This window comes from Bombyx mori, chromosome 14, assembly GCF_030269925.1.
Source record: "Bombyx mori chromosome 14, ASM3026992v2".
NCBI classification, from domain to species: Eukaryota; Metazoa; Arthropoda; class Insecta; order Lepidoptera; family Bombycidae; genus Bombyx; species Bombyx mori.
This window is the reverse complement of record NC_085120.1, coordinates 6,813,645-6,828,779: the sequence shown is the minus strand read 5'-3', so window position 1 is coordinate 6,828,779 and position 15,135 is coordinate 6,813,645. Positions and strand designations below refer to the sequence as shown.

Here is a 15,135-nt window from a genome sequence, read left to right as displayed (position 1 = left end):
CCAATTAGATATTTGAATATTGAGTAAAATCGTTCACTTCACTCAAAATTGTAGAACAATTATTATACCAATCTAATAAAGACTTCAATTTACATAAGGTTTAAGATGGTCAGTAACACCATGGTGTCTATAAGTCGGATAATCGCTTTCCTGATAATAAGCTCTCCTTACAGTGAACACATCAGTAAATTTGGAGAAACATATTAACTCATTTATGAGCCTCTGGAGTGAATTGAAAAATATTTTGTCAGGTCCTTCGTCCTGTTTCGTCTATATGCGCATTTGAAGTATGGGGCTACTACACCAGCGAGGAATTGTCCCACGGAGCTCCCTACGACTTGGAAGTGTTGTCGTCCTGCGAACAGGACGTGAAACAACCGCAGAGGAGGGTCGTCACTGCTGGGTAAATTTTTCACGAAAATTTTATCTCAAGTATTTTTGCTGTAGTTGGTTTTAGCCAATAAATATTATTTCAGCTTTAGCTCGTATATTATTTCAGTTTGCTGATCGTCTGGTTTACGAGAAAAAATATTATTAAAATTATTAATTTCTTAAAGCACCCATAGATTAAAAAAGAAATTGTTTATCACACACACACTGCTAAGTGTGAACTGGCGCAACCGATTGGAACTGTCCATCAATAAACTAGTTCTTCGTTGAAGCTTATAAAGTGCCGACAGTACTTGTTTCTATTCTATGACACTGCGGTATTCGAAGCGGTTACAATTCATTGCTCCTACAAATTAACATCTTTGTTAATCTCATTAAAATGATAAAGGTTGACACACATTAACCTTAATTTGCGTCTGACCCATATTATTTATGAATAACCTTAACAAAAACAAACGAAATATAATTCTTTTTATTTTTTTAAAAAGTACATTTTATTATCCGCAACACGCTTCGTCAGATTACAGAAATAAAGTTATCAGCAACATGCTTCGTCAAAAAGTATAACACTTACTTTCAGCTACAAGTGTCGTCATACTTTGTTACTTGTCTTAACAGTTAATGGATCTCGTCTTTAAGAATTTTATTCGCTCAGGTACGACAGTATAAGTCGTTGCATGCCGGACTCGTTTACCGGTCTGCTGGAGAGGATCCGGCAGCTAGAACTGGAGCTGGGTCACCTACCTCAGAAGTGGAAGGTCAGATGGGATCAGCTCGAACTACCCAACACTGTGGAGCTTCAGGTATTTGAATTCTAAACGAACGAACTTACAGCCCAGTCGATGTCAAGCGGTCACTGGAGCCCATAAGCATCATAGCATGTTGATGCTGTCATCAATTTTGAAACATGAAAATTATTTACTGCATGTTAATCCATCATCTTGTTAATTTGTGAGTGATAAGTATTTTAAGAAATAATAATATGTAGTTAGTTTTATAAAAATGCTTTATATATTATGAGAAATGCTTTCAATATGAGAATTCAACATATCGTCTGTGAACCTCTGACACCTTCTAACTAACATTTTAGCCAAAAAATAATTTATTATACATTATCTTTTGACGATGCTTAGAACCAATCGAATGCACTAAAGTCCTAATCGAAATAGTCAATAGCATCGACGATATTCTTTCGGAGAAATATCTCCTAAATTTGGTAGGCCTATATTTGGCGGCTAAATAAACCAGTTTATTGTTTCTCTTGTAAAATTTGTGTAGTCAGATAGGAGGTGTCAGAAGTTCACGAACGATATGCCACTTACCCGACTGGAAGTATTATTTGGCAGTATGTACATATATTTGGTGTTTACATGTAATAAATATATGAAACGTATGTGCAGCGCGCGGGCTCCGTGTGCGGGTCGGCGGCGCGCGCGGCGGCCGCGTGTGCGCACCGGCGGGACACGCTGGAGGTGCTGGTGCGGGGCCGCCTCGCCGCCGCGCCGCCCCCCGACCCCGCGCACCGCTTCCTGCCCGCCGCCGCCGCCGCGCCCGCGCGCTGCGACCACTGCCACCACCTGCTCTGGGGACCGCTCAAGGTGCGCATCCGACCACAACGTACTAACGAACATTACTTATTGTTGAAGATTTTATTTTACTGGTGGTAAGACCTCTTGTGAATCCGCACGGGTAAGTACCACCACCCCGCCTATTTCTGCCGTGAAGCAGTAATGCGTTTCGGTTTGAAGATTGGGGCAGCCGTTGTAACTATACTGAGACCTTGGAACTTATATCTCAAAGTGGATGGCGCATTTACATTGTAGATGTCTATGGGCTCCAGTAACCACTTAACACAAGTAAGTGGCTGTGACCTCGTCCACCAATATAGGCAATAAAAAATAAAAATAACAAAATACCCTATGGGTGATCAATTAGCGAAAGTACATTTAGTTTATTAACATTTAATACTATTAGAACAATTCGTATCAAAACTCATATTATTTGCTGTTTCCAGACGGGCGTTCGTTGCGTGGACTGCGGCGCCGCGTGTCACGAGCGATGCGCGGAGACGTTCGCGCCGCCCTGCACCAAGTACAAGGCGCCCGCGCCCCCCGACCGCGACCTGCGCCCCGCCCTGCACGACAGTACGACACACGCTCATACCCTGCACTCTCTATACATTCAGTGCTAAACAAAGACGCATGCGAAGCACGGCTGTTGCTAGAGCCCCGTGAGCTCATCTACATGTTAGGGCGAAGCTGAAATAGCCTCCCAAACCTCCCATAAGTAGGAAAAAAAATGAAAAAAAAGACGCATCACTGCGAGAAAGAGACAAAGCATTCCTTCCCAATCCCTACTAACTTCAAATGCTTTTATCTCTCAAATTTGTCACAATAATTATGACATATTGAATGTATCTGTTGATTTACCAAAATGAACTGTATTGAACGGTATTAAAGCGCCCGATGCTTAAATCGTAAAGCTGGTATATCTTTGTTTACGTAATACAAATACAGCACGATAGATTACCACATCTCTCAAGATTAGTATTATGGTTTTTTTCTCTACCTATGAGTTGGTAGACTAAGGGCTATTCCAGCTACGCCCGGACGGGTAGGTCATGGGCTCAATCAGAGAGAACTTGTTAACACTAGCTCCAGCAATAGGTGTGCTTCGCTGAATCTACCACCGGATCGGAATCGCCACACTAGATCCGACAAGAAACTCAAATCACTACTCAACACCAGCAAGAACTTGGAAAGAACTAAATGTAAAGTTTATTTTGTTTTTTAAAGCTGACTCTAATAATATGTTTGTCTCGTTCAGGTGTCGGCACGCTACAGTCTTCCTCTCAACAATACTATGAACAGTTCTCGTCGAACGTCGCCGAGAACAGAACGCACGAAGGGCATCTCTACAAGCGAGGCGCTCTACTCAAGGGATGGAAACAAAGGCAAGTTTTTCTCGATAGAGTCAACTAGTATCTTTAACACTATATAGACCGCTTTACCAAGGTCAATTTGAATTCTATCTTTGAATTAAGAGGTTGTTTGTGGCCATTATTTGATTTCATAACCCAGTCTTTGTTCTGTCAAGATAATTAACCCAGCTGTTACAATAGATTTCCTAAAAAGCAGTGCAAGCATTTTTGTTTCATTAAACTTTCAAGAGAGCTCAATTAAGTTATTATGGAGTACTTACAATAAAACTTTTACACTATATGGCTTATAAATAGAACAGTATGACAAATTTTCTGTATTTTAAATGAACAGATGGTTCGTGTTGGACTCGATAAAACATCAGCTACGATACTACGATGCGATGGAAGACTCGCACTGTAAAGGATTCATTGGTAATCTTTATATTTTTACCCTAATTGAATAGAGAGCCGGTCATAAAAGCACAAGCTTTACAAAATTGGCTTCTATGGAACTTCATCACGTGTGACGTCATTTGGGGCTAAAATAAACGATGAGCTAAGCATAGAACAGACAATGTTTAGCAACATATGACCTCATACGTCGTGCTTGATATTTAGCTAGATGTTAAAAAATATATAATTACTAGCGGACCCGGCCACACGTCGCTGTGGCTGTGGCTTAGGTTTTTGTTTCTAAATAACTCGCGGCCGCCTATGCTAATACCAAAAATTGACAACGTAAGAACAATTGGATTTCACTGTATTGCGTTTACTACGAAATAAATTTCACTTATACTTTAGCCTCGGAAACACGTGGTGCTTATGCCATTAAATTGTAGCTTATGTGAAACGTTGGTATTTTTAGCACAGCGCCATCTATGAGATATTAAAGTCACAGTATAACAATTGTCTGTAAAAACTGATTTAAGGCGCCATCTGTTTTAGACTTATGAAACTTACAATTAATAACAAAAATCAACATAAGAAATCATTTTATTGTTAATTAATAAATATTGCGACCATTCATCGAAATAAAAACCATCCTATCTCTCAAGTTGGATCGAACTGCACATGGTGTGCGAATTTTATTATAATCGGTTAAGTGGTTTAGGAGTCCATTGAGGACAAACATTGTGACACGAGATTTATATATATTAAGATAGAATTTCATAAAGGCATATTAAATAAAAATCAGTACGTTTTCATAAAAATAGTAATTGAATGTTCGTTTTAATTTGCCCAAGAATTACTTCATTAAAGCAGCATTATTGAAAATACTTATCAAAAACACAAAATTCACATTGCAGATTTAGCGGAAGTGATAGCAGTGACGCAGGCCACTCCGGCTCCCGGACCGCCCAAGAAATGTGATGACAGATCATTCTTTGACGTGAGTGTGAACTAGAAAATTCAGCTTTATTATTTTGTCAATTTATTTCTAAAATCTTTCTTGATATTTAATAACGTAAGGGAAATTACCTAATGGGGGCTTCGCGGCTTCTTACAAAAAGTTATTTGAATTACTACTACCATTTTGATGACAATTTATTTCACTACAATAAAATTTTTAATACTTCAACTTTCTTAATACTTTAATGGTCACTTTTCATGTAAAAACATGATTTCGGTATCAATTAAAAAAGTTTTGGCTGTATGTACTGTTTTCATTGCCTGTTAATGTAGAAATTATTGGGTTTTTTGGCGGGAACACAAGGAGCGAAGTCATCTCATTTCATTTAATGAACTCTGCTCCGATGGCGGGAGGTGCGATGATAAAAAGGAGATGAGGGAATCATCTCGAATAATTCCTCAGAGCATTCCCCATGGACCATGCGGTATAAAACACAGAGAGAACCGAAGTCCCTCCGTAGACCCAAAGGTTCCAAGCGATCCGCGAGAGCAGGACTATCGACCATCCGAACAGCCCGTTTCTGTATGGAGTCAAATGGAAGTAGCTGGTATTTGGGAGCCCCGGCCCAGAGGTGAGAGCAGTACTCCACGCGAGGTCGGACCTGCGCCTTATAAAGCGCAAGTCTCTGTCCAGGCGTCAAATACCGCTTCGCTCTGTTGAGAACTCCCAACATTTTAGAGGCCAATTTGGCTTTACCTTCCAAATGACTCCGAAACTGGACATCGCTCGAAATATCGACCCCCAGAATCCCGATACTCGCGGAAAGCTGCAGGGATACTCCTTGGAATTCCGGCGCCATGACAAAAGGGTCCTTCTTCGCAGTGAACGCGCAAACCTGTGTCTTCAATGGGTTAAACTGAACTGAATTCAGTTCACCCCACTTGGAGACCCGCCCCAGAGAGTTCTCCACTTCAGACACAAGTTTTAATCGCCTCTCGTGTACAACGCTTCGAGAGAGACTCTGATGGCCGATATATCGCGCATCCCCCGTGCTATCATCCGCATAGCAATGCATGCCATCAATAGACAGCATGTCATTGATATGCAGTATGAAAAGCGTGGGGGAGAGCACCGAACCTTGTGGAACACCAGCGTTGATGGTCATGGTATCGGAGCAGCAGCCGTCGACGACAACTGTGATGCTCCGTCCATCCAAAAAGCTAGCGATCCACTTGCAGAGTCCCTCAGGGATCCCGTATCGGAGCAGAGTTCATCCATATTATCTGGAACCGCTGCGTTCATCGACAGTGCGTTTCCAAAGATCTTTTTTGCCACGTACCATCCGGCTTTGGAATGAACTCCCCTCCACGGTGTTTTCCGAGCGCTATGACATGTCCTTCTTCAAACGAGGCTTGCGGAGAGTACTTTATGGTAGGCAGCGGCTTAGCTCTGCCCCTGGCATTGCTGACGTCCATGAGCGACGGTGACCACTTACCATCAGGTGGGCCGTATGCTCGTCTGCCTACAAAGGCAATAAAAAAAAAAAAAAAAAAAAAATATTTCATGTCAGTTGATTAATGTTCCAAATTAATCACCTTCATTTAATTTCAGTTCATATTATCATTTTTTCATATTAAAAAAATGTGAAAAATTACGCTATATAGTAACATACTTTTGCCAGTTGGAAAAATAGAACTACTAAAATATTAGTTACATTACATTAACACACATTGTCATCACACCAATATTTGGAGTAATAACACCAAATATTGTGTTGCAAATGATGTGACAATAAAAACCAGCAGCGTAACGACAAGTTCTTTTATTTGTGCGAGAATGCAGAAAGCAGCTAGAAATGGCTGGCACGGCTTGTTTTATTAACACTATCCCCCCTTCGTTGGCTTTGGCTGGCGGCGGTGGCGGTGGCTGTGGCGGAAGGGGGCGTGTTAATATGGCTTGGCGGCTTGGCTGGCGGCAGGGCATGACAGCTGACGTCACGTCCGTTACAATTGATTATATTGATGATATTGGAGTAATAGCTCCAAATATTGATAATGATAACAGTGTCAATGTCTAAATTTATTGAATATGTTATCGTTTTGTTCCAGTTACGCACAAGTCGACGAACGTACAATTTCTGCGCGAGCGACGCCAACGCCGCGCAGGAGTGGATCGAGAAGCTACAAGCTTGTCTGCAGTGAACACGTGACGATAGATTATATTTTTAATATATTTTAATTGTCGATCGATACGGACTGGGCTCAATGATAAACTAAATTAAAATAAAAACAACTAAAAGGACAACAAAACTTTATTCTGAATTATTTATATCGATGCGCAACCGTCCTAATATGTTTAATGGAATGTAATAAGGTGTGATGGCGGTCATACGTATAGTTCACGTTATTAAAACTACTGCTATGGTATAATGTCGCGTTTATTTGTTGTCATTATATTATTCCTGATCTTTCGAATTTTCAATAATTTACAGTTTCCCACGTTCAAATGTTTTAAGACGGTGACACTTATAGTTGATGTATGATGATGCGACCCATGGGATACGATAGCATAATTATCGACATAACGCTTTCAACTAGTTTAATCCATCGTTTTATATTGATGTTTAATTTAAATAATTCAATATTTTACAAAGTACATATACATTTAAAATAAGAACTATAAATGTTTAACGTTCGACGGCCATTTCGTGCAATTAAATGTGTCCAAAATGGCGTCTAGGATTTTTCAGTTTAAAAATAAATTAAATATACAATTTCTCGCGATACCATTCCTGCGCTGCGGTCAATCCCGTAAATAAATTTGGCCGAAAAGGTTTGAAGTGCAAACTAACTAAATTTGAAGACATATCCTATTGTAACGAAGAAAAAAAATCCTTTACTGTAGAGACGATAGATGTTTATAAAATTATAAGTTGTTAGAGCGTATTGCGAGACCTGTCCGTTTCTACCTCGTGACCATAATGCGGTTCGCTTTAAAGGTGAGGACAGTCGTTATTGGTAAATAGATAAAACTTTGGTCTCGCGTTTCGAACTAAGCACAGTGTGCTCAGTGCGAGTTTCTTAACGTTCTCGATAGCGTAAAAGTTAAGCCAAATTTGTATGCAGTTGGAACAGCGCCCCTAGTGGCAAACGTACGCAATCGATCGCATTACATACAAATATGAGTTAACTTTTACGCTATCGAGAACGTTAAAAAACTCGCACTAAGCACACTGCTCGCTCAGTCGACTGCACGTCTAGCACCTTACGCCGCAATAAATAAATAAAACTATTGAAATTATATATAGGCTTGAACATAATATATTAATGGATGTTGTAAATGCTTCGTGTATCGTGTGCCGCGACTGACTGTAGTGTTTATGACTGCTTGAACATTTTGCGAGTGTACAGCGCATGTACCAACCAATAACACACTAAAGGAATTGTTAAGGAATTTGTCACAATTATATTTTGACGTCTATTTTATTTTTCAATACATACATAAAACAACATGTTCTAACTTGAACTAGGCCCAGTTGAGATGGGACATTCGTTTGTTACAGATTGTGTTGTAATGTGATTGGTTAAGTTGACAATGCGCTTTGTTATCGATATTTCTGTTCACATCTGTATGTCTGTTTGTGTGTCCCGTACCTGTACGCCGTAGACTGTAGTGACGCTTCAACTACATTATATATATATAGTTAAAGTTCTGTTACGTTTAATGTATTGTAAATAATTTAATTATTGTTATGTAAAGATTTTCCACTTTGTTTTATGATTCTCATTTAATATAATATGTTTCATAGTTGAGTTAGTACGATTTGAAGATTGGTTCTCATCAGCAGATAGAACTGCCTGACCACTTTAATGAATAAACAATTAAAATGTCCTCTAAAATATGTACTTCTTGTTCTGTTATGACGTTATTGTGTTAAATTTATTATTAACGTTTTATATTAAGATGACATTGTGAATCTCATTAGTGAAACCATTTTAGATTATTAGAATGAGCGTGCGACGCGCGAGTGCTAACTCGTCAAGTTACGAACTAAATGAACTTTAATATTGATTTAATAAATAAGAACTTGGCAGATCACAAGAAGCACCCCGAGCCGCCGCTGGAGTTATATACTCATTTGTTCTGTAAATATATTTTTTTTGTTCTGTAGTTAACACCAATATGTTTCGTTTAATTCAGAATTAAACTAACGGAAATTACTTTGTGAATGCTTGTTAAATTGTACGATATGATTCGTCGTTTTTTTAAATTAAATTCTTTAGTTGTTCAGTCTGTTATGTAAATACAAGTTATTTTATATCCTGAGTGTTCTAAAAGTATACTATTATTTGTGTTTTTAACAAAACAAAATAATACAGTGTGATGCAATACATAATTGAAATATTTGTATTTGTAATTCTGCATTTATAAAATATTTTGGGTTTGGATTTCTAAATATGACTATGTTAATTAAATCTTTTATTTTATAGATCCAGTGTTTGTTGTACACTGAAAAAAAGGCTCTCTGTAAATGTAATTTTGTTAAGTTGTTTGGTAAGACATAAACAGATTTTCAGTAAAATTGAAGTATTAAGTGTCACAATGATTTCGAAAAGAATGAAAAGTTTTCCTTTCATTTCATTATACCGATTAACAGCGCAGAGCTCGTAACCATCATCAGTACATATTTTAAAAGTTTTATGATTTTTATGTTATTATATGCAATTCAAATAGGTACATTGAGATTAGTATGAAATTTGGAATCTTATGTTGATTTTTATTGAAATTTTCCAAAATATCGGAAAGTATAAGCTAAATCTGTATTGTGACGAGTGTACGGCACAACGTGCCGAGGCGAATATTTTAATAAATCAGTTTAAAATACTTATCTTTTTCATTTCAGTCAGTGTTTGGTAAATTTTATATTACATAATAATGATATTTAAAACTTCATTATGGTTTAATGTCGAGGTTTATAAAGTCCTTATATTTGAGTCGACTATTATCAAAGCCGGCAATCTGACTTTTGGATAATTATTGGTAAATCAGAAAAACGAATTATTGACTTTGTATTCCATTGGCAGTCACAAAACTCTTCGGAACGACATCTTAGATAAATAACAGGTTAACTATTAACCTTTATTTAATGCAGTTTTTGAACCGTATTCTTTGAAGGAGACGATTATATTCAAATCAATATGTATTGACATATCAATAACATTTTTTTGTCCAAATTCACAGATTGCCACCTTTGATAATAGACGACTCTTTTATTATCTTACTTTTGGAACATTTTACTGTTTTCGTGGTCACGGACACCTGCGGGTTAGTTTTAATAATAATGACGCCTACGACTGCAGAAAATACGCCTTCAAAATATAAAATTGATATCTAATTACAGTGGAATACTTTTAATGATATTCCTAGATGCGTTTTTTAATCGGCATTTAATTTGACATTGGCAACCAATGCAGTCAATTGTTAATTTTCAAGCAATAGCTTAACTTAACGAACATAGTAGTCATTTTCTTAAATATTATTCAAGTTATTAAATATTAAATGACGATGCAATGTGTGGGAGTAGAGGCGGGTAGTTAATTTCGATAATAAAAAAATGAAAATAAAACTCCTCGTATCACATATGTAACAATTTAATTACCAATATTATTAATATATTAACATAAGTGGTCCAGAACCACCTCTCTGATAATAATAATATAATACAAATAATTTTCACAAAAGGTTGCTGAACCTATAACAATGTTATTTAATATAAACAAGTCGCTACTAACGCGATACAAGTAGTCTAGGAGGTGTTCGGATTCAGCCTCGTGACTATGTATGACTCCCCGTCATAATCACATTACAACAATATAACGAGGTACAAAAGGAAAAAGAAAAATAAAGGTAAACATCTTCGTAATATATTAATGATATTTTTTAAAACTAATGACGAGAGGGCGCTTGCGTCGTGCAAAACTTCTTTTCGTAAATGCTCTATTTGGCAATTTCATATTTGCGTCAAATGTAGCCTAAAATGCGGTAGTGGCATATTTAGTTGGGATACAGTGCACATGTCTGCGCTGGTGCGGGAGACGTGGGAGTAGCACCTTAGAATGAGAACCGGCAGCCAAAATGGAAGCTTAAATCGAGCCGTCAAAAACCACTAGGCCAATAATCAGTCATTAATGTTTTATGCGCCCTATCGTAATATTATTAATACTAGAGTTGATTTATATCGATAGCTATCGAGCCACGAATAAAAATTGCTTTAAAACATTTTCCTTTGTTAAAACAACGCATCTTTATAACGTTGCGTCCATAAAAAGCTTTAACTAAAAAAAAAAAACTACGATATATTCCAATCAACACTATCGATATTAACCAAATTTAAATTCTCACATAAATTACACATTATATACAATGGGAAATAAATACTCTATACATTCACGACAAGTATTACATCATTAAAAGCGTGTATGTACACAACCACACCTACAGACAACGACACCCACCGACAGGAGCTTATATCACAAAATATATATATGTATAATCCCATTGCCATCTAAACGTTTGGTTTGCCTATTACGATATATTTATATATTGGCCTACAATTTTTGGCTTAGCTAAATTGAATGTGCCCGACAAAGGCAGTGGTGTCCAACTAGTTATTCTCAAGCTTTGTTCGACAATGTTATTCAGTTAACAAAGTTCATAGAAACAATAATACAATGTCACTAACACAAATAAACATTTTTTTTGGTTTACGTGCAAATTGTAGCTAACAATTTTTATCCAAAAATATACGTTCTAAGTCAATTAATTATTCATAAATCGAAAACGAAGCCGAGTAACCCGCTTCGCTACCTTAAAAAATTATTTCACATATTTCATTTTATACGCATCATCGATTTGAATCTACTCAAACCACATCGATATAACACACTACAAGAATACGGCACGTCACTAAAAATTATTGAAAATTGTATAAATATCCTACAATAGCGAGGAATATCTTGTATTGAAACAATATATTTTTTATCGATTGGTAAATTTTATAGAAATATTTCGCTGCACATTTACATTTCAAATATATCACAAATGGATGATATATGATTCGACGAAGCGTAGAGTCGCTCGTACTAGACTGCTCATACAAATGTCCTCCTGTACTTTAATGACTAATTCGCGACTCGCTAATAAATTAATTATGTACTCGTGTATGTATGTATTCGTGAATCCAAATGTTGCTATGAATAATAATAGACAATACGACGCGCTGTTCTCGATAAATATAAATAAAATTTAATGTAAACGATTCCAATTGAAGATTTTCTCTTAAAAAAAATCTACAAGTAATTCAGTTTACGATGTTGATGAAAATTCTGATATATTTATAATATTTAGATAATATATTCAGTCGTGCTGGGACTCGTGCGGGCGGCGGCGCTAGTGGCCCACGGGCTCCACGTAGTTGGCCGGGTAGAGCCCCACGCGCCCGTCCTTGCGTCCCTTGCACCAGCCCTGCTCGTCTTCATCCTCCAACTTCTCAAACAGGTCTCCTGGAATCGACCAATAATAACGATGTTGAGAGTGTTTTGGTAGAATAATTTAGGGTTGACAACGCGTGTAGCTAAAAGTAAGTGTTGTACTTTTTGACGATGCATGTTGCTGATAACTCTATTTCTGTAATCAGACGGAGCGTGTTGCGGATAATAACATGTACTTTTAGGTTATTAAAATAATATTTTGTGTATTAATAAAAATTAAATGCATTTTAAATTTAGGGTTTTAATCTTTAATTAACTATTTTCTATTATTTTTTCAAGTATATTTGCTGTTCTAGCGATTGTATTGTATCGTGTTTTACAATTAGTACTGTAACATTTGGACATGTCTATTTATATAGTTGAACAAATTTAATAGGTGCATGTCATAGGTGCTCTCTTTCCCTCTCACCACTTTTACTTTTAACAAGTAGCGTGTTTGTAGTCAACGTTTCCACTCCCATTCGATCTACAATTTTATATCCCTTACATAATTAAATATTACTATAGTTATTTTTAACCTTTTGTTACAATTTAACTTATAATCGATTGAAACATTGTCCATGTAAATATAAATAGTACATTGAAACCATTAAAAGACTACATAGCTCGATAGAAATTGACAGACAATAGCACGTTCGTGTCGATGGTTAGGTTGCGATACATGCAAATTATCGGTGCGGTTAGTTCGAGTTTTTTTAACGTTCTCGATAGCGTAAAAGTTATCCCAATTTTGTATGCAGTTCGAACAGCGCCCCTAGCGGCAAACGTAGGCAAACCATCCCATTCTATACAAATTTGAGTTAACTTTTACGCTATCGAGAACGTTAAGAAACTCGCACCAAGCACACAGGTGAGGGGCTTCTGCTCATAGAGTAAGATGGGCCACCAGACGTCACGTATTTCCTGACGAACGAAATGTGGCCGATTGCGTAGTGTTAGTATAAGAACGCATGCCTACCTGCTAGATTGCTTAGACGGCCAATTTTCAGGTATCAGGTAATCGAGGTACTATTACTGGTGGTAGGACCTCTTGTGAGTCCGCGCGGGTGGGTACCACCACTCTGCCTATTTCTGCCGTGCAGCAGTAATGCGTTTCGGTTTGAAGGGTGGGGCAGCCGTTGTAACTATACTGAGACCTTAGAACTTATATCTCAGGGTGGGTGACACATTTACGTTGTAGATGTCTATGGGCTCCAGTAACCGCTTAAAACCAGGTGGGCTGTGAGTTCATCGACCCATCTAAGCAATAAAAATAAAACATAGAATCATTACGAACTTTACGTAAATTTTAAAAGCTGATTTCTAAATTCTGAAATACGATACGTATATGCTTATACGTAAATGTCTGGTGGCCCTGGGATCTTGGAGTATCAGTACTTACCCTGCCGGAAGGAGAGCTCGTCGCTCTCTGCGCCGGTGTAGTCGTAGAGCGCGCGCACGGGCAGGCCGGGCTCGCCGGAGTCCGTGAGCGCGCCCCCCTCCCCGTCCCCGTCCCACTCCTCCTCCTCGAACGGGTTGTCGGCGCCCTCCCGCGCGGGCGACGACTTGTTCGACTTCGGGCCGCCCGCCGTGCCGTTACTGTCAATGTCAATGACAAATGATTATACTTTAACGAAGAGATAATATCGTGACTTGTAAACCTTCTAATAGTAATTAATTTAATATATATAAGTAAATTAATATACAGAAATCGTTAATTTAATTTATATGAGATTAGCATGTAAACAAAATATGTACTAAATGTTATTGTTAAACTTGTTTTTAAATTCTAGCTTGATTCTAGCGGGTTTGATTTTTATTACACGATGTTATTCCTTCACCGTGAAAGTCAATCGTGAACATTTGTTGAGTACATATTTCATAAAAAAAATTGGTACCCGCCTGAGATTTGAACACCGGTGCATCGCTCAACACGTATGTGCACTGGACCTCTTATCCTTTAGGCCACCACGACTACTAATTCTGCCGTGAAGCAGTAATGCGTTTCGGTTTGAAGGGTGGGGCAGTCGCTGTAACTATACTTAAGACCTTAGAATTTATATCTCAAGGTGGATGGCGCATTTACGTTCTAGATGTCTATGGGCTCCAGTAACCACTTAACACCGGGTGGGCTGTAAACTGGTCCACCCATCTGAGCAATAAAAAAAAGATGGAAATGAGACAATGTTGTACATTAATAAATAGTGTCTTCATTAATGATTCCCAACACATTTGAACACAACTAACATGTATTCGCGGCATGAGTTCCCGTGGTCCCCCGGGGGTAGTGCCAGGCGCACCGGGTCCCCGCCGAGCGAGTGCCAGGCGTGGGACACGAGAGACCCACACGCGTATATTTCCAGACGTTCAATACTAGGGAAGGAAGCGCAGGGAAGGTGTTAAGGAAGGAACATAGATAGGGATTAGGTGTGATTGCGATGGATAGGTTCCCGATTGTTGAGGGATTTTAAGGTACTATGGGTGAACCGGCTAATACACATTACAAGTTTATTTATTGGTAATATTTAATTAGCAATTCACTTTATTTTATAATGATCAGTCTCACAACCGTTCCATTATGATTTTTTTATTCTGAAAAAATTAGTACTTATTTTTTATTCTTTACGTATTTATTGTGTAGGAGGGATAAAACTGATAATACCTACAATTTCTATCTTTGATTTTTACATTTATAAAATTAAAATTGATACAAGGATTCTTATTTTTTTAATGTTTTTTTTTCCTGCCTGTTCTAGTAACCTCTAGGGGTTATTCTAGATTCGCCGAGCTTGTAGGGGGCTCAAACCTGACGACGTTGCTAACACGAACCCTAGCAAGAGCAGTGCTTCGCAGAATCTACCACCGGATCGGAAACGCGACCCACTGAGAAGATCCGGCGAGAAACTCAGTGGGCTGTGTCTGAGGGTTAATTTACTAATTATGAG

General features: G+C 37.9%; 2 protein-coding genes across 10 annotated transcripts in view; one reads left to right on the top strand and one right to left on the bottom strand.

The window, feature by feature from the left end:
- LOC101735725 (myotubularin-related protein 5) overlaps nt 1-9,545 on the top strand; it is a 76,307-nt gene extending 66,762 nt beyond the window's left edge. For both annotated transcript variants that reach the window (XM_038015237.2, XM_038015236.2), the window contains exons 33-40: nt 252-403; nt 1,046-1,193; nt 1,791-1,988; nt 2,405-2,534; nt 3,217-3,343; nt 3,663-3,742; nt 4,618-4,700; nt 6,770-9,545. In XM_038015237.2, the coding sequence (XP_037871165.1) occupies nt 252-403; nt 1,046-1,193; nt 1,791-1,988; nt 2,405-2,534; nt 3,217-3,343; nt 3,663-3,742; nt 4,618-4,700; nt 6,770-6,862 (1,011 nt within the window). In that variant the 3' untranslated portion in view covers nt 6,863-9,545. The remainder of the gene's footprint in view (nt 1-251; nt 404-1,045; nt 1,194-1,790; nt 1,989-2,404; nt 2,535-3,216; nt 3,344-3,662; nt 3,743-4,617; nt 4,701-6,769) is intronic.
- A 751-nt stretch (nt 9,546-10,296) lies between these two features.
- The window catches only part of LOC101742433 (protein kinase C and casein kinase substrate in neurons protein 1), a 104,283-nt gene continuing 99,444 nt past the window's right edge, over nt 10,297-15,135 (bottom strand). For all 8 annotated transcript variants that reach the window (XM_004922611.5, XM_062672075.1, XM_021352105.3 and 5 more), the window contains 2 exons: nt 13,593-13,789; nt 10,297-12,223 (listed from right to left, as the gene is read on the bottom strand). In XM_004922611.5, coding sequence (XP_004922668.1) covers nt 12,111-12,223; nt 13,593-13,789 — 310 coding nt within the window. In that variant the 3' untranslated portion in view covers nt 10,297-12,110. The remainder of the gene's footprint in view (nt 12,224-13,592; nt 13,790-15,135) is intronic.